The sequence below is a fragment of the Lacerta agilis genome, chromosome 9 (assembly GCF_009819535.1).
Source record: "Lacerta agilis isolate rLacAgi1 chromosome 9, rLacAgi1.pri, whole genome shotgun sequence".
Classification (NCBI taxonomy): domain Eukaryota; kingdom Metazoa; phylum Chordata; class Lepidosauria; order Squamata; family Lacertidae; genus Lacerta; species Lacerta agilis.
This window is the reverse complement of record NC_046320.1, coordinates 63,554,835-63,579,793: the sequence shown is the minus strand read 5'-3', so window position 1 is coordinate 63,579,793 and position 24,959 is coordinate 63,554,835. Positions and strand designations below refer to the sequence as shown.

The window sequence follows — 24,959 nt, the reverse complement described above, 5'->3', positions numbered from 1 at the left end:
AGCCGGCATACAGTTTATGGGTCATGTAGCCAGCATGACTAAGCTGCTTCTGGCAAACCAGAGCAGTGCACGGAAATGCATTTACCTTCTCGCCGGAGCGGTCAGTACCTATTTATCTACTTGCACTATGACGTGCTTTCGAACTGCTAGGTTGGCAGGAGCAGGGACCGAGCAACGGGAGCTCACCCCGTCATGGGGATTTGAACCACCAACCTTCTGATTGACAAGCCCTAGGCTCTGTGGTTTAGACCACAGCGCCACCCGCGTCCCAATGCTATCATCTGGTATCATCTATTATACTCAGTATTTTTGTGTTTCTCTCTCTTTCTGTGTGTGTGTGTGTATGTGTGTGTGTGTGTGTGTGTGTGTGTGTGTACACTTGTACACCCTGCAGTAGCTAGAAAGTTGGGCTTCGATGTAGACAATCCAAGTGCAAATTCTTGTTCAGCTTCCCAGGTGTCAAAAAAGGTTATTTATATATGCCACTACTGCGGCCTGTGTTTTGTTAGCCCAAAAATGGAAAGCGGGTGAGGTCTCAACTAAAGAAGAATGGCAACTTAAACTGATGGAATATGTGCAGCTTGTGGGCCTAACACACAGAATAAGAGAACAAGAACATACATCTAAAGAAGATTGGAAAATGTTTATTGAATATATGGGGGGAATTGTGTACACTTGAAAAACGTTGGCAGCATTAAGATAAATTCTACAGTGTAAATAAGTTATGATGGATGTAATAATGGAATACTGAATGGTTTAGTTTACATGCAGGGATTTATGATATGCAAAATGAACCATGGAAAGAGAAGAAGGGAAGTTTTTGATATTTTAAGGTTGCTTGAATGAATATTCTAAATTGTAAAACAGAAAACTTAATTAAATATATATATATAAAGCAAAAACAAATTCTTGCTCAGCTATGGAGTTCACTGTGTGACCTTGGACATGCTATGCCCTACGAGAGTATTGGAAGGACGGAATGAGCTAACGAGAGTATTGGAAGGACGGAATGAGCCAGTTTGGTGTAGTGGTTAAGAGCGGCAGACTCGTAATCTGGGGAACCGGGTTCGTGTCTGCACTCCTCCACATGCAGCTGCTGGGTGACCTTGGGCTAGTCACACTTCTCTGAAGTCTCTCAGCCCCACTCACCTCACAGAGTGTTTGTTGTGGGGGAGGAAGGGAAAGGAGAATGTTAGCCGCTTTGAGACTCCTTCGGGTAGTGAAAAGCGGAATATCAAATCCAAACTCTTCTTCTTCTTCTAACTCTCTGTATGCTGTCTTGGTCAGGGTGTAATCAGATCACAAGACACAGAACTGTGTCATGCGTTTATGTCTAGAGGAATTCGTTCCCAAGTTATTTGTGTGTGTTTTCCAGGATGTGATGATGACCGCTGCCTGAAGTGCCGTGCCCCGAGTGAATGCACTCGCTGTGAAGCCCCGTTTCTCCTCATGGGGTCCCAGTGCGTCTTGTCATGTGGAAAGCGGTTTTATGCAGACCACGGAGAGCAAAGGTGCTCAGGTGAATATCAATGAGGGGATTAAAGCTTAAAACACACTTGAGTTCACAGGTAAGCAGCCTGAGCAAAAAGAGGACTCGAGAATTCACGGGCTGGATAAAATAATATTCCAGCTTATGTGCTTCACTTAAACAAACCTGTTGATGTTGTTGGTCTTTGAAAACTAATTTGCGTCACGTATGACATGAAGAACTATAGCAGAGCTCCTGATCCTTTATCTTGCTTTGTACTCATCTCGGGAAAAAAGCTCATTCGCTGCATATGCATGGCATACAGTAGGGCAGCCCAAGACATTTTGCTGCCTCAGGCAAAGATTACGATAGAATCATAGAACTGTAGGGTTGCAAGGGACCCCGAGGGTCATCTAGTCCAACCCCCTGCAGTGCAGGAATCTCAACTAAAAGATCCATGTCAGATGGCAACACAACCTCTGCTTAAAAACCTCCAAGGAAGGAGATAGCCCCCCTGCCCTCCCATTCCACATAAGAAAGCTACTTCCAACACTAGCAGCAGGACAGTGTCCACCATCGTATTTGTCCTCCCAATAGGCAACCTCTGATCCCTGCTCCCCAGTTCTGTCGCCTGAAGCAGCCGCCACTCTCTGCTCCATGGTAGGGCTGGGCCTCAATCCCTGGCAGATTTCTAGGAATTGCTGCTGGCTGGCATAGATCAGGCTTCCTCAACCTCAGCCCTCCAGATGCTTTGAGACTACAATTTCCATCATCCCTGACCACTGGTCCTGCTAGCTAGGGATCGTGGGAGTTGTTGGCCAAAAACATCTGGAGGGCCGAGGTTGAGGAAGCCTGGCATAGATAATGCTAGGGAAGGAGGGGTGAAGAATCTGTTTTAAGTGGATTTGTATATGGCTTTTGGAAGTTCTTACTCAACTGAACTTTGCTCGCACCAGACGGCCTCTTGGCCAAAGGTGTCCGAGCTGCTCATGCTTCTTTTGTAAAGTGCCTTGAGGCTTTTTACAACCGAGAGATGGGTGAATCTTGCAAAACAATTAACCCAACATATCAGCGTTCTACTGGTTGCTAATCCTGCCTAAACATTCTTGCCTTCTCATCCAAACTCTCCAGGTCACCCAGGCCTTCATAAGAATTATTTCGGGGCACTCTTTTGTGAGTGGGGTTCTGCGGCATGTGTCAATCCTGAGCAACAAACCTGTTTCCAAAAAAAGAGTGTGTTTTTGGGGAGGGGTAGGTTTGCAGTAAGGAAAGTGACAGGGATGTGCACTGGAGGCTGTGGGATAACAATTGCTTGATGCAACATCATTTAGCCTCACAAGCAAATCAGAGTGAATCCTCCATAAACAGGCGTTGTTGTTTAACCTTCCCCACAAACACTGTGCAAAGAAATCAGGAAGAATGCTTAATAAACAGATTATCTGGAAGCCACAGTAACTGGAGCAAATTTAAAAATGTTGAACAAGCGGGCTCCCTTTTTGTTAAAGCATGGGGATTTGTCCCTTTGCATTCTTCATATTTAAGACAATGTAATTCTTTATAACAATAACTGCTTAGCGTGCTTAACTGGGAAACCAACCACAGATTTAGGAGCCCCTGAGGCACAATCGAGTGTGATCTCAAACGTGTGTGTGTGTGTGTTCATGCGCTCATGTGCCCAGACACTGGTATCCACATGTAAAGGAATGTGTGCTTCCTGAAATGAATGGATAAGATTTTATAGTCTGAGAGTCCTGTTTGTTGCATTGCCCTTCACCCCCCAGCGCTCAGGGCAATGTTGGCTCAACAAGCCCTTTGTGCTTGGACTCTTGTTTCATTGACCATTAATAAAGTAATAACACAGTTGTGGCCTTGTTTTCCAAGACTAGAAAATGGCAGTGGTAGCGTTTGATCTTTCTTTGAAAGTCTTGTTCCTTTCCCTTTCATGCTAGCCTGCCCCAAAGGATGCTTGGAATGCGACAAATCAAGTCGGTGCCGAGTTTGCGACTCCACTACATTTCTGCAGGAAAGCCGCTGCCTCTCCGACTGCAGCCATGGTTTCTTTGGAAATCCATGGAGCAGAAAGTGTGAAAGTGAGTATTTTCCCATAATGCTCCTCTTTGCACCTGGGTGGTGTGGGTCACTCTCTCACTTACAGTTTCCCATCTGTTCACATGAGGTAACAGTGAACATTCCTGAGTTGTGAAGGAAAGGCGGAATAGAAATGAAATAATAAATAAGTCAGTCAGTCAATCAATCAATCAATCTACACCACAGACAATCTGATTTAACAGACAGGTCCATTTCTCTTTATCAACCTTATTGAACCATGGGAATTGTAGTTCAATATATGTGTGTGTTGTATGTATGTATGTATGTGTGTGTGTGTGTGTGTGTGTGTGTGTGTACACACACACACACACACAGAAGTGTGGGCAAGGGGATCTCTGATAAAAAGGCATCAGAACTCTCAAACCTATAACTTCCTGGTGTGTTACCTAAAATTAGTGGCTTTGGTACTATAAAAATGTCCATCTTTCTCTTTCCTGGTGTTCTCTACTGGAACGAACCTATGTATTTCACTTAAGGTCGAAGAGAAATCTAGAAAACTGCTGGATTTTTTTTCTTTTAAAAATGGGACATAAGGCATTGTGTATTTTTTGTGTTGCAGATGGACAGGGATGGGATGGGCTGTAGGGGGAGCATTGTGGCCAGTTTTGCAACTTCTGTTAGCTGCACTGTAAAAGCTGTATAGAAATCTTCAGTGAAATAATGGCCGGGGTCTGTGTCTATATATTAACTGGGTTTTGTTTTGTTTTGTTTATTTTTTTGTTTAGCTGTCATGCAAACTCCTGTTCTCAGGGCAAATGGTACACTCCAGGTGGGAATTGGTGAAGTGAAGCCCATTGACCTCTCCATCCTGGAGTTGCAAGGCCCTGTTAGCGATGGAGGAGGTTTCTTGTTTCATGTGGCTGACCCTCCCACCAACGGCAGACTCCTGACTGTGGCAAATGGGAAAGAGACAGAGTTGAGCCAGGGAGACCGTTTCACCGTGGAAGATGCGAAGGGGCAGAGAGTTCGTTTCATGCATGATAAGAAGAAATCCAGGTGATTTGCTGCTTCCTTACACCTCTTGCTGTCAGTGCAAGGAAGTTATCCAAGGGTATTTCTGAACAGCATGGAAAAGTTGCTCTCCATCTGTGTGGATGGGTGGCTTAGGAGTTGCAATACCTCAAGGGACCGCCTCTCTTCATATGAACCTACACGGACCCTGAGATCATCTTCTGAGGCCCTTCTTTGTGTGCCTCCTCCGCGAGAGGTCCAGAGGGTGGCAACACGAGAACAGGGCCTTTTCTGCAGTGGCTCCCCACTTATGGTATGTTCTCCCCAGGGAGATTCGCCTGGCGCCTTCATTATACACCTTGAGGCACCGGGTGAAAACTCTTTAACCAGCCTTTGGCTGATGGGCATCCAATGCCCTTTTAGATGTGTTGTGGAAGGGTGGATTATCAGGTTGTCTTTGTTATTTTTATTATCTATTTTGTGTTTTTTATATAGTAATTTTATGTTGTGAACTGCCCTGAGATCTATGGGTATATGGCTGTATTCAAATTGAAGAAGAAGAAGAAGAAGAAGAAGAAGAAGAAGAAGAAGAAGAAGAAGAAGAAGGGAGGGAAAGATTAGAATTGAAGTGATACCACCAGATATATGATTGGGGCACAAGTGCAGAAATTGAGACTGGTCTAAGTACAGACTGCAGTGGTCTGAGAATTGCAGTTTTTATTTAAAAACATGCAAGTTTCTGGTCCTCAAGACTCATTTCTTTGTGGGTCAGGAGGCTTGAAAATATCAAAGCTGTGCCTGGTGAAATCTCAGTACATATATAATACACATGCAGCCTTGAAACCCCCCCCCCTTTGCATGCAAAGCCATTTTGGGCTGTGGTGGTAACAAGGGGCTCTTCCAGATGGGCTGTTTATTCCAACAAAATTTGGCTGTTATCTCGCACTTTCAAGGGCAATCATCCCATCCTTTTTCTAGCTGAAAAAAGTCCAGTAAGAAATGTGATGGGAAATTGCTCTGTAAAGTGCAGAATAGCAACCGCTAGCTGGCAGTGTCATATGACGTCCACACCGACAGATCAGAATGAATGCTTCCAAGGTTGATATTTTCTAGTCTGCTATTATCACTGATCAAAAAGGTTTAGCGCCTTTTTAAAGCATTTTAAAATGAATAAATTGTACAACTCCTCTGCTGTAGTTGATGAATCAAGCTGTGCACCTGTATTCCTATCAAAAAGAAACATCTATTTATATAACCTTCTTTGGGTGTTCATGTAGGAATGGGAAGTTTTCCCTAAAGATCAGCCATCAACAGTACTTCTCTGAACCAGAAACATTCACTGTTCAAGCGCAATCAACAAAGGTAAGCTATGATCTGTATATATTTTTCAAAAATGTGAAGGGAAAATATGTATCCAGATCTATATTTGATCCCTGGTTTTCTCTGGCCACAAAGCTTCCTGACTGTTAACCCTCCTGCACACCAACCTTTCCAGGCATTTAGGCAGTTTTGTTATCTTCCATTGTTACGTTACTTCCTGCTCCTTGTCAATTTTATGTAGATGGTTAGTCCTTTGGGGCAGTAGGCCAGGGTGAAATTGAGTTAATCACAGAACAGAGGGGGACTAGTGATCATCTCACTAGTGAGAGCCAGTGTGGTGTAGTGGTTAAGAGCGGTAGACTCGTAATCTGGGGAACCGGGTTCGTGTCTCCACTCCTCCACATGCAGCTGGTGGGTGACCTTGGGCTAGTCACACTTCTCAGAAGTCTCTCAGCCCCACTCACCTCACAGAGTGTTTGTTGTGGGGGAGGAAGGGAAAGGAGAATGTTAGCCGCTTTGAGACTCCTTCGGGTAGTGATAAAGTGGGATATCAAATCCAAACTCCTCCTCCTCCTCCTCCTCCTCCTCCTCCTCCTCCTCCTCTTCTTCTTCTTCTTCTTCTTCTTCTTCTTCTTCTTCTTCTTCTTCTTCTTTCCCCCCCTCATCCCAGTTTCCCCACTTTTTAAATATTCCTTTCCCCCTCCACCAAGAATGTCATGTATTCCATAACTCTACCACATCACTGTAGAGTTGTGCAGAAACTTGAGTGTTGGCTATCAGGATTTCACACCCTGATTCCCGGACCATCCGTGGACCGGATTTAGAAGGCGATTGGGCCGTATCCAGCCCCCGGGCCTTAGTTTGCCTGCCCATGCTCTACGGCAAGCAAGGAACTGAACGCTGTCTTTATATTTCAGGCTCCCTACGTTCTAAGGAACGAAGCCCTCATTCTTGGCCAAGGGGAAGCTGGAGCCATCACCAACCTTTTGCTAGATATTCAAGACAGTGATAATCCTGAGGATGTGACGCTGGCTGTTTTAGACCCTCCGAAACACGGGCAGCTAGCCAAGCTTTCTGGGGACACATCGCTGCCGATGAATCTTTTCCACCTAGATGACCTCTTGCAAGGATTTGTGCATTACATCCACGATGGATCTGACAGTTTGGAAGACACGGCGGTTCTGCAGGCAAGCGACGGGTATCACTTTCAGAATATACTCTTCCACATCAAAATTGCACCGAAAGTAAGTGCCATGAATGGAAATCCCCATAGAGTGTTCCTGTGCCATAAATGCGCTGCGTAACTCTGTGCCTGTTTACTCAGAATTAAATCCTATTGGGTTAAGTGGGGCTTATTCCACACTATAGGGGAGCAGCCAGAACATGGTGTGTATCTAGATCTAGATAATCTTATATCCCCATGCACATGGAAAACTAGCAGGTCAGGGGGGGAAATGATTCCAACCTAATCTTAAAGAACTAGCTTTCTGCATGGATGGAATTTTGCATATTAAGGTCACCTGTGGTCAAACACATTCCTGCTAAGGAGCTTAATGGTATTGAAAATTTGGGATGGCATCAGGTACATGGCATTTAAGCATCTTTCAGGCCTTTGTTTCATCATTCCAATTTTAGCTAGGGGAGAAATACTGCCATATTTTAGGGGAGGTGGCTGCAGCCTGCCTTGTGATGCTTCTTTGTTTCTGGTGTTTCTGGGCTGTCATTTGGACTTCAGGTAATAAGACTTACGATCACCTTGTTGAACAGAAACCCATGCAAAGAAAAAAGAGGTGTGTGTGTTGGGGAACCCCCCCCCCCCATTGCATGCACAGCTGATGCTGGTTTGTAGTAACTTGTTAGTTGGACTTTGTGGCTTGCTCGGCTTTCATCGTCTGGGGCTCGGCTTTCATCGTCTGCCAAACCCTGAACTCGAGAGGCCTCGCCTGTGTAAGAGGCATGGATTGTTCTCGCTCTGCATATGTTTGTAAAGCACTTAATGGCACAGAGCAATTCTTGTGCAATTTGGGCATGCTGTAACACAGCAGAACCCGGTGTACTTGTCAATGTTCCATGTTCTTCTTCAAAAGTCCACTCTTGTCTCCAGCAGTGGCTAGCCAGAGAACCTTTGGGAACTCCCTGATATTGTATACTGCTTTTCAATAGGGAAGCTCCAATTTCATCTTTCAGAACTTGCTGCTTATCCTGCCTAATGCTTTCAAAAACCCACCCTAAGCTAGCTGGTGGCAGTGAATTCCATACAATTAGTAATTGTGATTTGCATTTAAATGTGTGTCCTTCTATTTGTCCAGTTCAAGTTCTAGTGTTTTGAGTTGGAGAGTAGCAATTTCTCACCGTACACACTTTTTGCACCACTGTTGCAGTTTTGGGACCTGTTTTTATGGGGGGACGGGACCCAGAGCTGACCTGGGAATATTCTCTTTTAGCCTCTCCAGCAGCAGAACATGCCTTTGGCTAATTAAGCAATCAATGGTCTTTTAAACTGTGAGAAGGGTATTGTTTTTGTTTGTTGTTATGGGCTTTTTTGAGTTTTTATACTGCAAACTGCCCTCTAATCCAGGCATAGGCAAACTTGGCCCTCCTGGTGTTTTGAGACTACAATTCCCACCATCCCTGCCCACTGGTCCTATTAGGTAGGGAAGATGGGAGTTGCAGTCCCAGAACATCTGGAGGGCGAGTTTGCCTATGCCTGCTCTAATCCTTGGGTAATACCTCCAGCATATCCCTCCTTGCTTAATGTCTAACCTCCCCAAAAAAGAAGCAAAAATCTATATGGTGGCTGCTTCCTTAGTAACAATGACCTCACCAACCTCAATCTGCTCTCAGCCAGCCCCACCTGCCTAGCTTCTTACAATAGCCCAGGGGTTGTTCCTGGCTGTCAACTTGCTCCTCTTCCATCTCCATTCTGCCTTTCCTTCTGCTCCACCTTGAAGAGATGATGCTGCATCCCATAGCCATTTTTCTCCTTATCCAGCTCTGCTGTCTCCTTTTTGAGACAGAGTTGCCAAAACTGCACATTATAATTCCAGGCGTTTGTGCACGATCTGGACTATACGATTTCCAGTTCCACTTTTAGTTTCCTTGCAAAAGGAAATATTCCAGCCATGGGTTTTTTTGTTTTGTTTTGTTTGTTTGTTTTTTTGTTTGCTTGTGTGACTTTTTGGCGGACCAGAGGTGACTCCCTCCAGAAATGGGTTAGGATTCATCTGTACTAGTTCAAACATTTACAGGCAACAAGGTGACACAGAAACCATTCATTGCCAGGTATCTCAAGGAAAACTGCCCCGTCTTTCCCAAGGAACCTTCATTTGCTCCCAGATTGTGTACCATAGCACTGGCCCAGCTCACAAACCTTCGTAAACCATGGTTAAAGCACATCTGTCCAGGCTGTCTTGCTTCTCCCCACTTGTGTGGGAATGAAACGAACCAAAAATCTCTGGCTTAGAGCCTGGGATCTTCTCTTGTTTCACTCCAAGCAAACCGTGATTGGTAAGCCAAGAACAAACCTTGGAGCGAAACATACCACGATTGCCAACCTGTACATAATGCTAAACTGGGGGTTGTGGTTTATTTCTCCCCAGGGCTAGTGAGGGGGAGTAGAGCTGGTGCAATCCGCTCATGCACAGCAAGCCATGGTTTACTGTGACATGTAACCGCAGCTTCTGAGTGTATCTGATGCCATGCCCTCGGTGTTCGAAACTCCCATTGTTCTAAGCACATTTTGTGACAGGGAATTTCATTCGCATGAGCGGTTTCTGATCTCTGGGCGCAGAACTTGTGCCTAAGATTTCAGATTAACACCGCAGAGTGGAAGGAAAGGGGGCCCTTTTTCTGCCTCCCCACTTCTAGCTACTCCCTGAAGCCTGGAAAAGAGACCCTCTTAAGAATATTAGGGCACAGTTCGTTCATTTTCAGGCACAGTTCGTTCATTTTCAGCTTTGTATCCTTGTTATAGAAAAAGTGTGCCTAGACATTCCGTTGTTGCACCCATAACCTAGGTTTAAGGTGCCGTTTAGCTCCTAGCTTTCGTATCTCAGTTTCATATCCTCCGGTTTCTCTTCAGATCGTATAAATCTCTCGCCTTTCACACCTCAGTTTCCCCACGAGACAACAAACTGGTGGGTGTTTGATTCTAAGGCGCTGAGAGGATTATGTCCCCGCCTTCTGTTGATCACGCAGGTTTTGTTAACAAACAATGATGAAGGTGGATTGCGGAATATAATTTGCTTTATTAGGCAATTTCACACTCCCTTGTCTCATTATTTTCTGAATCCCACTTTGCAAGCGTTTGGGGGAAAAGAGCAAAAGCTACCGCTGGTTTGAGAGCCACGGAAACCCCCTAGAGGATTTAGTGTGAGGTAGGGCTGGCAAGGACCCAGTTTCTGTCTTAGCCTAATTATCACCTTTCCACAATAGCCTTGGGAGACAAACCAGATGCCAGGTTTATTTCTGGAGAAGCGGCGTCTAGACATACATAAAAGAAGATTTCTTTCTTTCTTTCTTCTCTCCCTCCCTTCTTCTTCTTGGTTGTTATCCAAGAGCTGTTACTGATGCTGGTATAACCCTAGCTGGAGGCCTCCTTTTACCCACGCTGCTTATCTGTGAACATGCACCTTATTAGAATGAAAGGCTGAACAATTTCAGTGTGGTATGCCCTGATTTGAAAGGGCAAGCATTTGTAGAATTTCAGCTTAAAGTCATACACACACACACACACACACCCCTTTTTAAAAAAGCCATATAAAAACACATTATCGTAAAGGCACTAACAAAAAAAAGAGTGCCGACAGAAACTGAGAGTGTTTAATCTGTGTTGGATGCTTTTTCTGCTGTGAGGAATGTTTTCAGCTGCTTAGGTCTGAAAGCAATCCAGTTGTTAGGAGAGCGGCACTTACAAAATCCTTGCAAAACACAAACGGGGCTCCCCCCCTTTTGTTGTTGTTGCTTGAAACAGCTTGGGTTATGTGCAGGGTTCTTTTTCCAGAGGCAAACGAAAATGGCCTTTCATTTGTTGCGTGTGCGGAAAATACCCCAGAGCATGTGCAGAGCCGCAGTCCAATCTATTTTTTTTATTTTAGAAAGGGATTACTAATGCCTTCTAGTGTCTTGTCCAATTTCTGATAAGGGAACTTCTGATAAGGGAAGTCTTGGCTGCCACCATCCCTTTTTAACCATGGGGCCTGGTCTGAGCCTTGTAAAATCAAAAGGATATCCTTCAAGTGAGCAGAGTCCTTATACACCCTTCTTTCTTGGCTATGTAAAGGGTTTTATGATGTAGCTGAAGTCTCTTGTTTGCATGAATAAAATTTAATAGATTTTTTTTTTTTTTTGGACTACCCAGAATTGGATAAGATGACAGGGAGAATTCGAAACCAGCGGGACCAGAAATTCTTGAAAGATTGGAGTAAATACACAAGTTATCTGAAAGACAATTGTAACCAACTGACTACGCTTGTAGGACTATCTTCCCATATATAGTAAATTGGTGCGTAGCAGCAGGTAATGAGGTTTCAGGATCAGAAAGGAATAGTGCGACGTCATCTGCCAACATGTCGATAGGATAGGTTTCTCCAAATAATTCAGAACCTTTCAAATCAAATTCTCTTTTCAGTACCAAAGCTAAGGGTCCCATAGCCCGGGGGGGGGGGGAGCAGGGGAGAGAGTGGGCAGCCTTGCTTGGTGCTCCAGCCAATGGGAAATGTCGGAGAGGGTTCCCTAGTCACCAAAACGTGGGCTGGGGACCCGTGGTATAAAGCCAATTCTTGCCCTTTTTGGTTAAAGAGGTTATAGCTTTTGGTCGAACTTATAGCAAACCTGTCAAGGAAAGGTCCAAACAGGAAGATTTGGAGGTAAATCCTCAGTCAGATCAGCTTCCCTCTGAAGAGGGGGAAGATTTCCCCCCCCCTTCTCCCCAGCAGTTTCTGTAGGAGACAGAATGCTGCACAGCCTTTGCAGGAGTTACCTAGCTACAAGATAGTGAAAGATGAGGGAGAAGGGAGGGAACAGCCAGCAGAGTGTTGGAGATTCATTCCCTGTGTGCAGTCATGGGATTGTTGTCTATCACATGACTGGGTATATGTTTTGATTCCACAGGAATGGGATGTGACGAAGACAGGATGTTTGTCCTACTGTGTTCCCTGAAGTGGGACTTTTGTCCTTTGTCCTTTCTCTTTGCTGCCTGATGATAGAGAGAGAGGGAGCCATGTTGAAGGGCTCCGTGTGTATTTATATGTAAATTAAGTAGATTAGCCTAAATGCTGAGTTGCTGACTTCTGTTATGCAACTGCGCAAACCTCTGCGGATCCCTAAGTGTGCTGATCAGTCGCTGTGATGTTCAGGCTGAGGAATGCTTTTGAGGCTCCCGAACAATCGCCCAGGAGGGAGGGAACATGCCAGTCAGGCATGTGTCTCTGCCAAGCTCCTACTCATGTGTAGGACATCCTGACACAGAGACCTCCCTAGAGAGCATGGGCCTCCCTTCGGGCTTGTAGGTCTCTTCATATTAGAGAACAGAGAATGCAGAGGGGTGGAATTCCCATTGGTGCCCAGGATATTGCTGGGGACGGGCTCAGAGTAGCCAACCCCTCTCCTTGTGGAGAGACATGGATTCTTGCTTTGCAACCAGAGGACTGAAATAAAAGGACTATAAAACACAAACTGCTTGTGATTCTTCTCTATGAAGTTACCGGTGGAGGAGAGGACTCTGCACGGTTGACAATACCCCACAACTGTCTTCCACTGCCTCCCGCAGTTTGGTCAGACTGTCCCCCACAACTGTCCCATTTTAAGTGGGACATCCCGTTACCACAGAAGCCAATCCCGGCTTTTCTTTGCATCCCGGGATGTCCCTTTTTTTCAGTCCGGTGCTCTTGCGCTTGTCAGCAGGGTCGCACCAAAATGCTGAGGGTCCAGCATTCCACTGATGAAATCTGAGCCCCTTTTAGATTTGTGGAGGGGAGCAAGGGAAGTTGTACATGACTGGAGAGAGAGCCCTTTACGCCTAAAGTTGTATGTGGGGACCCTCAAGCCCAACGTGGCCCTCCAAACCTCTATTCCTGGCCCTCAGGACTGCTTCCACATATAGCTGAAGTGAATGTAAGATGGATTCAATCTAGAAAATGGGACAGTTTGGTCACGAAGAGTCGGACACGACTAAACGACTAAACAACAGCAACTAGGCTATGTTTGCTTTTGGGGAAGGAAGAAGCAGTGGATCAAAATGCCATCTTGCCTCGGAGGATGGGGGTGGAGAGGGGCTGATCTGGGGAAGGAGGGCAAGAAGCTAGCGGAGCGATTTCACCCACATCACTTGCTCAAAACTTCAAAAGTGCTCTCAGCTCTGAAAAGGTTGATGACATCTGCTGTAAAGGCAGCACCAAGTTGGACATGCAGGAATTAATGTGCAGCCTGTTTATAGGGTGTTAGAGAACACCAATTTTCTCGCTGCAGGATTTTGGTTATTTTGGTGCTGGGTTCAGATACTTCCATTGTAAATTGCTGACACCAAATCCTGCCTGATTTTTTTCAAAGCTGGCTTAGAACTGATGAATCAAAAGTATTAAGTTTGGAGGGTTGGCAGCACTGGTGGCAGCAGATCTGTTCTATGCTTATGATATAGTTTGTTCTCTTGTTAATTGTGCCGTTTAAAATGTGCTGTGTACATAAGATGGTCAGCCTTAATCGTGTCTTCGAAATGTGTTTAAATGTGTTAAACCCAATACATAACAGACTGGGTCGCTTTCTGTCCTGTTTGCAGAGCAATGGGCTGCCGCGATTAGTTGCCAGCTCGATGGTGTGGGTCCCGGAGGGAGGGATGCTGCAAATCACCAACAGAATTCTGCAAGCTGAGGTGCCAGGGGTCAGCGATTCCGCAATCGTCTACACAATTAGAGATCAGCCTCGATACGGTAAGCAGCGGGTGTATGAAACCGCCCTGAAGAAGCTAGCGAATCTCACAGAAAATCAGCTTCCCTTTTCCTGAAATTGCCAGGGCTATCTTGCTTGAGCAGAACGTTTGCCTCGTTTTAGATAAAATTAGGTGGCAACACAGAGGTCTGCAGGAGGTTCCTGAGAATTTTCACTAACCCTTTTCACTGAAGCTTCCTTTGATATTCCTGCAGATTTCTTCACCTCTGCCTTAGGTTTCTCAGTTAAAAATCCAGAATCCAGGAAACAGCTCCATGTCTACTTATGGAGCCAGTTTATCCTGAAAAGCTTTCTTGTTGTATATGTGTGTGTGTGTGTGTATAACAAACCAGATGCTGTTTAAACCAACGGCTGGCAAAGAGAGAGCTCACGTATAAAACTGCCGCAGTCGAAGTGACTTTAGCAGAGGCCTTGTGCTGTTGATGGGGTCTCTCTGCTAATTAGTATGAACGAGAAGCATTATTGTAAAAGACAGCAATCTTATCCTCAGGCGTTCTTATTTTCCCAGAGCCTGTTCTCTTTCTGAAGTTATAATTCCTCTCCTTGTATCATCCCAATTATCTCCTCGACAACTAATTGATGACACAAACAAGGGAAGTTACTGCTTCAGGACAGGAGTAAGTGGATGAAAACCCCTGAACTTGGAAGTTATCAGAAATACTTAGGTTTTTCTTTTTTCCTGTGATACATTTTTTTAGGACTTAAATAAATAAACTTTAGGGAAGCACAGAAAGCAGGGTGTTTTTTTTTTAAATAATGTGTGGCCTATAGACATTCCCAGCAGTCACGAAATTAAAAGATGCCTGCTTCTTGGGAGAAAAGCAATGACAAACCTAGACAGCATCTTAAAAAGCAGAGACACCACCTTGCCGACAAAGGTCCGTATAGTTAAAGCCATGGTTTTCCCAGTAGTGATGTATGGAAGTGAGAGCTGGACTATAAAGAAGGCTGATCGCCGAAGAATTGATGCTTTTGAATTCTGGTTTTGGAGGAGACTCTTGGGAGTCCCATAGACTGCAAGAAGATCAAACCTATCCATTCTGAAGGAAATCAGCCTTGAGTGCTCACTGGAAGGACAGATCCTGAAGCTGAGGCTCCAATACTTTGGCCACCTCATGAGAAGAGAAGACTCCCTAGAAAAGACCCTGATGTTGGGAAAGATGGAGGGCACAAGGAGAAGGGGACGACAGAGGACAAGATGGTTGGATGGTGCTCTTGAGGCTACCAACATGAGTTTGACCAAACTGCGGGAGGCAGTGGAAGACAGGAGTGCCTGGCGTGCTCTGGTCCATGGGGTCACGAAGAGTCGGACACGGTCTTTAAGCAGAGGCTTGACAGCCATCTGTCAGGAATGCTCTGATGGTGTTTCCTGCTTGGCGGGGGGTTGGACTGGATGGCCCTTGTGGTCTCTTCCAACTCTATGATTCTATGATTCTATGACTAAACGACTAAACAACAACAACAACAACAACAGACACCCCCCTGATGCCCTCTTTTCCCAGCATGTTGGGAGGTCTCTAGAGATGGCCCATTTAAATGAGATGTGAAGCAGAAGATGGTTTGCTGAAGTTTACATTGGTATATCCACCTCTTCTCAACAGAGCTCAGGATGGTGTGCTTTGATGCGGGCTACTTTAACCTCACCGCAACCCTGTGAGTTAGGCTCAGCTGAGAGAGAGAAATCAGTTGGCCCAACCTGAAAGCTTCATGATGCTGTAGAAATTTGAACGCTGGGCTGTGTAACCAGCTTTAGACCCAATAGATCTACCCTGAGCAAAACTTAACACCACCCACTTGCATTGTTTTTATGCCAAATATGGCAGCAAGGTACCATCTTAGGAGAAACATTCGCATGTATGAGTGAGAGACAGACAGACAGACAGATAGTGAGGGCATGCTTTTTCTGAAACAATACTGCAGGCGACCCACAGGACCAAAAAGGTTGCCCATCTCTGGTCTAAACCAAGGAAGTGTCTCTCCAGAGTTTCAGATAAAGGTAGAAACAAGACTCCAGAGAATCTCCTGGACTTCCCTCCTCCCCTTTGTGGGTCCTATTGTTAATCATTTCCTCCTGTATCTTTTACAATAATCCAAATCTTTTACCTCTCCATTGTGTCCAAAATTCACCATTTAACTACAAGTGTAATTCTAATCCTACTGACGATTTTAACTGTTTACAATGGTTTTTAAGATGAGTTATTAATTTTCCCCATTCCTTATTAAAATTTTGGTCTTCCTGATTTCTGATTCTTCCAGTCATTTTAGCCATTTCGGCATAATCCATCAAGTTGATCTGCCATTCCTCTCTGGTAGGGCATGGAAAAACCTTTAAACTTAAGATAAAGGTTTTTTCCATGATCTATTTGGAGATTGAATCTTGAGGCTGTCCACTTGGAAAACCTGTTCTCTTTTGCTGAGCTACAGTCCTTCCAAGTGGAGTCTTCTATTTCCTGTAACTATTTCCTAGTCGTTTTGTGTTATTTATCTAACAAGGGAGATGTTTGCCCACTTCGAGACGACCATTAAGGCAGCCAACAACACTTCTGGCTCCAGTAAGCTTCTCTTCGCCAACTCCCCCAAGTCTTACAATAGAGAAATCGAGAGATCATTATTATTACTATCGGTCAATGTCCCCCCTCAATGTCCCCAGCAATGATTCGAGCTAAATTTAGCTACTGCAGTGTGATTTCACAGAGGCTGGGAAATGTACAGAGGAAGTATCAATTACATGCCAGATTGGCTTGGTGTGTGGGCTTATTTAATTGAGATGTATGCATTTTAAATAATTCAGCAGTTAGATATTAAATAGACATCGCGGAAGCCCCGGTGGGACTCGATCTGTCAGGAGCACAAACACGGGCCGCAAGACAGCGGCCTCCAAACTGTCAGCGTAATGGAATCTGTAACTCCGGTGTCAAAATAGATTACAGGCCTCAGTGCCTGCGTCCCATCAGCAGCCCAGAGGACAGCTGCAGGCAGCGGCGCTAATATTGAATCCCAATATTATTGTCAGCGTGATAGGATTTCTGTTGAGAGTTGTCCCAACGTCTGTAATAATGCTGGAGGAGTGCAGGTTTTACAAAGCTTTCGGTGTTGCTGAGCCCTCTCCGGCCTCATAAATACAAAATGGGACAGCCTCAGCAGGAGGTTCCGCTTCCTGAGGTCTGAGCCGGCTGAGGAGAAAGCAAGGGCTTAGCATACTAGTATACCCTGTATTCGTGAAGGAGCATCTCAACCACCATTGTTGTGTCCGGACACTGAGCTCCAGCTCCGAGGGCCTTCTGGCAGTTTCCTCACTGCAAGAAGCAAAGCTACAGGGAACCAGGCAGAGGGCCTTTTTGGTGGTGGCACCCGCCCTGTGGAACGCCCTCCCATCAGATGTCAAGGAAATAAACAATGATCTGACTTTTAGAAGACATCTGAAGGCAGCCCTGTTTAGGGAAGCTTTTTAATGTCTGATGTTTTATTGTGTTTTCAGAACACTGTTAGGAGTCGCCCAGAGTGGCTTGGGCAACCTAGTCAGATGCACGGCATACAAATATTATTATTATTTGTATAATTATTATTAGCGTAGAAGCAGGAACGGTGGCACGGAAGCTGCCTTATAGGTCCATCTAGCTTAGTAATGTCAAGACAGACTGGCAGTGGCTATCTGCGCTTTCAGGCAGCGTTCTCTCCCTGCCCTACCTGAAGATGCTGGTGCCTTCTGCATGCCAAGCAGGTGCTCTCTGAAGGCAACCTCAGAGCTGAAGTGGGCCCAGTCAGGACCAGACACAAGTGCTGTAAATATAGACAGGTGGGAGCTGAGGCTGGAAGTACAGCAGCTGGCTGAGAGAAACCTCCTGAGAACTATTCATTCCAGCAAAGGCCTGGCAGAGGCCGAGAGGTTCTGTGCGGTTAGGCCACCCATTCCTATTCCTCAACTGGGCCTCCTCCCAAGTAGACCAACTCCTCAATTCTATGATTCTATGTACTTCCGCAAATCTGCAGGGTCTGCTGATACTTCCCTCCAGTGTTCAGGTGATGCCATTTTGTCTACATAACCCATGACTCACATCCCCTGAACTTTGGAAATAGAGGGAGTGATGCTATAGCCCAGTCATAGGCAACCTCGGCCCTCCAGATGTTTTGAGACTACAATTCCCATCATCCTTGACCACTGGTCCTGCTAGCTAGGGATCATGGGAGTTGTAGTCCCAAAACATCTGGAGAGCCGAGGTTGCCCATGCCTGCTATAGCCTCTTCACTCAGAGGTCACGGTACTGTATACCTGAAGGAGCGTCTCCACCCCCATCATTCAGCCCGGACACTGAGATCCAGCGCCGAGGGCCTTCTGGCGGTTCCCTCACTGCGAGAAGCAAAGCTACAGGGAACCAGGCAGAGGGCCTTCTCGGTAGTGGCACCCACCCTGTGGAACGCCCTGTGGGTCAAGGAGATAAACAACTACCTGACATTCAGAAAATACCTGAAGGCAGCCCTTTTTAGAGAAGTTTTTAATGTGTGATATTTTTGTATCTGATTTTTGTTGGAAGCCGCCCAGAGTGGCTGGGGAAATCCAGCCAGATGGGCGGGGTACAAATAATAAATATTATTATTATTATCTGCCTCCCCCGACACCTGGCCAACCCTCAGCCTTAACCTTTCCCCTTTCATGGAACTTAAATCCAACTCTCAGCCAGGCAACCAGTTCTGCTCCACAACCTTGTGGGGAGGAACCGCAGAGCCAAGGCGCCTTCCTTTATGCCTTTGGCTGGTCATGTTTCCCCACATCATGAGCAGGATACGTTTTGCATCTCCATCCTGCAACGACAAGAATGTAAGAGGAGCTCTGTGGGATCAAATGAAAAGGTTGGCCTTCCCCCCCCCCCTGTCTTGTTTCCGACAGTGGCCAGTTGGGTTAGCTTCTTCTGGGATGCCCTCCAACAGGGCCTGAAGATGGTCTCCCTTTTGGTGTCCAATTGCCCCCCGCCTCCCATATTCAAATGTGTGGGGCTTGCAATTATTGCCTATTCAGCTGCTACTGCTCATCTGCATTGTCTGAAGCTGCCCTTGGATTTGCTTAACTATCGCCTCGCTTCCCTGGGACTGCCTTCGAAGAGTCCTCTTTCATTGGAAGAGGGAGCATAAGTAACATCTGGTGTTTTTGTAGAGATCAGTATATTTGTTAGATGTGCGTGTTACAAAGGATTAATGTAGGATGTTTCAGCCGGCGTTACTTGCAAGGCAGACCTTGAAATCCAGCAAGGCGTGAACGTGTCCTGCGGGCGCTTTTCTCCTTTTCTTGGTTGTTTGAAATATTTCTAAACTCCCCCCTCCATTCAATGGATTCCAGGGCAGTGAACATTAAAAAAATTATTCAGATAAAACACAAAAACCCATTGCAGTCATAGCTGTTTGCAGACCGAGAGGCAATAGGAAAGGGTGTAAAAACTTAAAAGTAGACAGAGAGGCAACAAACAGCCTTTAAAATGCCAGAGCGGTTAACTTAACTGACTTGTTAGAAAACAAAGAAATGTATAGAAAGATGAGCATTATACACCAGACTTTAGAATGAGGGGAATATGGTATATAGAGTGCATATAGAATTGGAAGGTAACCCGAGGGTCATCTAGTCCAACCCCCTGCAATGTTTCGCCCAATGTGGGGCTCGAACCCACAACCCTGAGATTAAGAATCTCATGCTCTACTGACTGAACTACTATAACGTTGTGCTTTTTAATTCCTTTTCACCCATTAAAATAAGCGGAACTAACTTTTCAACGGGAGAAGAACAAGTGGTATAAGATTTTGTATCGGTATAGTTCTGCGTTCTTTTTATTTTCTTTGTCGACAGCGGCAACAACACAAAATGCTACGGCGAATAAAAATGCACTTGCCCAATGCTCAAAAGACTGTAACACTGGTACCACCATATACACCCAACCTTTAGCCAAAAGCTGCGAGTTCTGTGTTGGCGTCCTAGTCATTCCTGACAGTCTCCGCTTGAAAGGCCATCTCCCTCTTCATCTCTCCCTCCTCAGGCGAAGTGGTGTTTCTGGTCCCGATGCCGGCAGATGACCCCGGTCCAGTATGGCAGCCTCTGCCTGATGGAAGAGGAGCCGCACCAACCACCTCGTTCACACAGCGAGACATCAACGAAGGCGTGATCTGGTACAGGCACTCCGGATCCGAGACGGAGAGCGACTCCTTTCGCTTCCAGGCATGTTATGCGCCACCAAACTCCTTGCTCATTTAATCCCTCGCGGAACTGCTTTCCTGCCCGCTTGCCAGCCACGGCATCAGTCCCCCTTGTCAGATTCCTCAAAGTTGTTGGCAAAGGTCCCTGCTAGGGCTGGGCGATATCTGGTTTTCAGCATTGTGGTGCATCACCAACTGAACCTTGCCGTACAGTGGTACCCCGCAAGACGAATGCCTCGCACAACGGAAAACTCGCAAAACGAAAGGGTTTTGCAAGTTTTTTGTTGACTCGCGAGACGAATTCGTCTATGGCTGTTTTTCGCAAGACGAATTCGTCTGGCGAGGTACCACTGTAAACCAGCACCGGACCGCGCCACGCTGCGTTTTAAAGCTGCAGCGAGTGAACAGCAGCGCTGCTGTTCGCTTGCTGCAGCCTTAAAACGCGGCACCGCGCGGCTCCGGTGCCGATGCCGGTCGGGAGGGGGGCCGTCAGATCGCGCCCGCCATCTTGGGTGGGCGGGCGTGATCGGACGGCGCCCCTCCCGACCGGCACCGGAGCCGCGCGGCGCTGTTCGCTCGCTGCAGCCTTAAAACGCGGCGCCGCGCGGCTCCGGTGCTGGTCGGAAGGGGCCCCCGGACTTCCCCCCCCCATAGGAACGCATTAATTAAATTTTAATGCGTTCCTATGGGAGACGGTGCCTTGCAAGACGAAATTTCCGCAAGACGAAAAGTCTTGCGAAACGAATTAATTTCGTCTTGCGAGGCACCACTGTATTCCCGATATATCACATTGTTTGAAATAAGGATGGAGCTATGCAGAGGCGCTGGGTGGCTTCACGCTGTCCCCCCACGTTGTGCTTTTTACATAGCACACATACACACACACACACAGCATGATATTCACGATATATTGCCAGGTCATAAATTATGAAACCAATATCAAAAAATGGATTTCTAACTGGTTTTGGATGTTATATCGATATATTGCCCAGCCCTAGTCCCTGCAGGCATAGAACTGTGTTACTGCCAGGCCTCTTTCCCAAGATACGAATTGTTTTTGCTTTTTTTAAAAAAAATGCCAAGTTGTGTTTCTCAACAAGGCCGCTCTCATTAGGTTTAACACTCTCCTGAAAGGCTAAGCTAACTGGAATGCTTGTGCACCATGTTTTGTACGTTTGCCTCACCGCATAGTAGCTATTACGGTAGCGCTCGGGAGGCAATTAAAGTAATTTCTGAGGTAATTAACATAAGTGATAATGAGGAAGTGTTGAAGTGCCGGATGTTGAACAAGCTAATCTTTAATTTAATGGCTGTGTTGCTGTTAACTTGCATGCATTTTGCATGACTGAGGGGTGCTGTTTTCCTAGCTGTAGCACCTTGCTGCTGGGGCCATAATTGTACGGTAAATTGTGCCAGGGGAAAGAAGCCACATCTAGCTCTATCCTACCGCAAAACAATAATCCATCTGCCGGCTCCCTGATGAATGGGGTTGGCGCTGCGGAGGAAATGCAGATGAATTATTTTTTTGTTAGCGTTCAGGGAACTGCGCTTCCAGTGACCTCTAATAAAAACAGATCCCACAAGTCAATTTATGGATTTATTATTTACTTGTTGGATTTTTCTTCTTCTTTATGTTGCCGTTTCCCATGGTTCCGTTGATAAAACATTTGGCTGCAGTCCAGAAAACTGTGTAGAATACATGGGCTCTCTGTTCCCATCCGCGAGAGGGAAATTCTCCATGTCCCCACAGATATTCCATGCTGCAACATTCTGAGCCCGTTCTCTTGCTCAAGAGAATACAGCTGGAAATACTGAGCTGCGTTATTATTATTATTATTATTATTATTATTATTATTCGCTTCTCAGTGCTTCTCAATCTTCCTGAATTCAGAGCATAGTTTGCACATCAACTTCTTGTCTTCCATGGGATCCCTGCTCACCAGAACGCATGCCCACCATTCTGTGGCACATTCTCAGGTGCATCCTTAGTTCATGAATGGCACTCTGGTTACTCATGATTGCCTTCCATGAATGGAGAGTGCGTTCTGGAGCATCCCAATGCTCCCTTCTGGATGTGCCTCGCGGAAGAAAATTGGTAAGATGACTCACAGGGAAGTTCATAATTGATGTCCCTGATAATCTTCTAAGGAATGCAACAACACAACACAACACAACACAACACAACAATGGTGTGTTTGTTGAGAAAAGACTATGAATTGGTTTATTTGTATGCTCTTCCTACACAGAATGAGTGTTTAGCCTGTAGGAAACTAGGCAGATGGTTGGTTGTTGTTTTTTTTAAGGCAACTTTTGGAGACAGATTACGCAATAAACCTTAGAAGGCAGCCATTGCACCTGTTTGTTATGATGTGTAAAAAAATCCTTATTCATTTCTGTGATTCCACATTTGCAGGTCTCTAGTGCTGTCGCCCCACAAGCCCATCTAGAGACGCACTTGCTCAACATTGCCATCCTGCCACACACCTCGGAGTCCCCCATGATCTCCCTGGGCTCTTCTTTCCACATGACCGTAAGTCCAACCCAAGGCAATAATCAGTGAAAAGAAGTTGCTCCTCTGTATTTCCTGGTTTGTTTTTATCCACTGGTAAAGAATTTTCTGCAACTAAAGCTGCAATCCAGTATCTGGTCACCGGGCAGTAAGTTATGTTGAATTCCAGGGGGCTTCTGAGTAGATATTTATAAGACTGCACTGTTAGTTCAGGAAATATTAAAACAAATCCCTGGTTGTGTAACTTAACTCCACACGAACCTAAACTGATTTTCAGGTTATTTAAAGTGAATGGTTGCAAAATATTGACAAAACACTTAGAATGTAGCCAGGGTGCCATTTAGGGTGCCTCTGTTCCTCCCCCTGCCTGCCCCATTGCAGACCCCATGTGGATTAGTCATCATAGGACTGCCTTATATTGAGTCAGACTAGTTGTCTGTCTCATCACTATTGTCTGCACCAGGGTTTCCCAAACTTGGGTCTCCAGCTGTTGTTGGACTACAACCAGGGGTGTAGCAAGGGGCGGGTGGCGGGTCGCCCCGTGTTCCATAATGGAGGGGGTGACAAATTACGAAGGAGATTTTTTTTTTTTGAAAAAGGTCTTATCTTACTATACTAGGGATTATATAGCTATATATGAAATTTCATGCATATCGGTTAATATCTTGACCCTCCTCTACCAAAATAGCTCTTCACTTGGCTGTTTTCCTATGTCATAAAGGCTGAAATTTCAGTTCAGAGAACACTTTACTGTTCCCAAGCCTAACCCTGTGGAAAGCCATCTAATTAGACTTTAATTTGATTTCGAGATGTTTTTAGGAGGTAAATTAATTATTGTTTGATTTTATACCAATGTTATGTATCTGATGTTAGCCACCCTGAGCCCAACTTTGGCCAGGGAGTGCGGGATGTAAATAAAAGTTTTATTATTATTATTATTACTTGTTATTATTCCTTTGTAAGAAAATATAAATAATGTAAAACCATTTTTTGTGGCGGGGGGAATCAGTGGGGGGGTTGAGAGGAAAGTTTTCGCACCAGGTACTACCTGACCTTCCCATGCCTGGGGGGGGGTTTTGACAAAAATCCCCCCCGGGTACCAATTTACCTTGCTACACCCCTGACTACAACCCCCATCATCTCTAGCTAGCAGGGATAATGGGAACTGTAGTCCAAAAACCTCTGTTTGGGAAACCCTGGTCTTCACTGACTGATGCCAGGAATTGAACCTGAGACCTTCTCCATGCAAAGCTGATGTTCAAACAGTTGAGCTACAACCATTTGGCCAAGGAGCACTCCTATCTGTGGCCAACAGACTTATACACCGAGAGGCTATTGTTGTACGTGTTGAAGTGGAGATTTGCTCATTTCCCAGGAGACATTCTACCTGCTCCTTATTATGCAAAATGGGTGGAGCTAGAAGCTGAAAGCAAAAGTGGCTCTGGGAGATGGGCTTGAGTCAAATATTAGTATAATAACACTACCTGCAGAGTCCGTGTTGGTAGTGCACCATGTTCCATGAAAAACAGCTCCATGGGGTCTGGTTGGCACCTCCAGGAGTACCTGGGTGTCAGGATTTAGGGAATTGGTGGCAGTAAATAAGCAGATCAAGTGGAATGAGCATTCTTACCAGTTAGTTTCTTTAATAATCACAGCAAGAGACAAAGGAATGCATATCTCTTCTAGAAACGGCGTTGCTCCCAGTAGAGGCTCACACACACCCCGGTCCCCATTAATCTACGTCACTCCTACATTGGGTAATCTTAGCTTGTTGCCGCTGTGTTCTCTGTTCTATCACTCTCAAACTCTGTCTAGTCTTGGGCGAAAGGGGGGATTAGGAATGCTGTCCAAGGACACTGAATCTGCCAGCTGTCCCTCTCCTGGTGTTTCCTCTTCTAGCTATTCCTTACCCAGTATTTCCCAGCTTTTCCCCTCTGGACTATGCCCCTCTGCAAACCACTGTTCTAAATCAATACTGTCCTCCTGCCCTTGGGAAGGTTCAGGAAAAGGTGTGTGTGTGTCTCCCACCATTCCTCCTCAGTCCAGTTCCTGACACCGAGCCACTCATCTAAAGTTTCTCTTCAAGAACTGAAGATAAGAGCATTTTGTACAGCTCAGCTTTCAGCTGTGTGGGAATGACTATTTGCACCATGCTATGGTGACTTGATTTTGATCCTTTTATAAAGCAAAAAATAATAATGATAGAGGTATTGGTTGTTCGGAACATTTCTGGGGTTTTATGGCAAATTGCTTGCTATGGAATTTGAGGATTTAATGACATATTATGCTTTACTGATGGGATTCTCCATGCTCTCTGGTGGTGTGTGTGTGTGCCAAACGTGCAGAGGGACCATATTTTCAATCTCTCCTTCATAAAATGGTTTCCTGCATCATCATGATCCAGTCTGTGTGATGCTTTCCTAAATTCTTTCTAAATAGATTGGCTGCTGCCTGCAGGAAGGAAGGTGCTCAGTGCCATGT

The 24,959-nt window shown here is 45.6% G+C and overlaps 1 protein-coding gene across 1 annotated transcript in view; it reads left to right on the top strand.

Annotated features, from left to right (window-relative positions):
• Nucleotides 1-24,959, top strand: part of FRAS1 (Fraser extracellular matrix complex subunit 1) — a 306,274-nt gene that overhangs the window by 209,790 nt on the left and 71,525 nt on the right. Inside the window, exons 24-31 of the mRNA XM_033159574.1 lie at nt 1,376-1,519; nt 3,418-3,558; nt 4,303-4,573; nt 5,806-5,890; nt 6,766-7,092; nt 13,623-13,773; nt 19,813-19,991; nt 22,383-22,499. Of these exons, the coding sequence (XP_033015465.1) occupies nt 1,376-1,519; nt 3,418-3,558; nt 4,303-4,573; nt 5,806-5,890; nt 6,766-7,092; nt 13,623-13,773; nt 19,813-19,991; nt 22,383-22,499 (1,415 nt within the window). The remainder of the gene's footprint in view (nt 1-1,375; nt 1,520-3,417; nt 3,559-4,302; nt 4,574-5,805; nt 5,891-6,765; nt 7,093-13,622; nt 13,774-19,812; nt 19,992-22,382; nt 22,500-24,959) is intronic.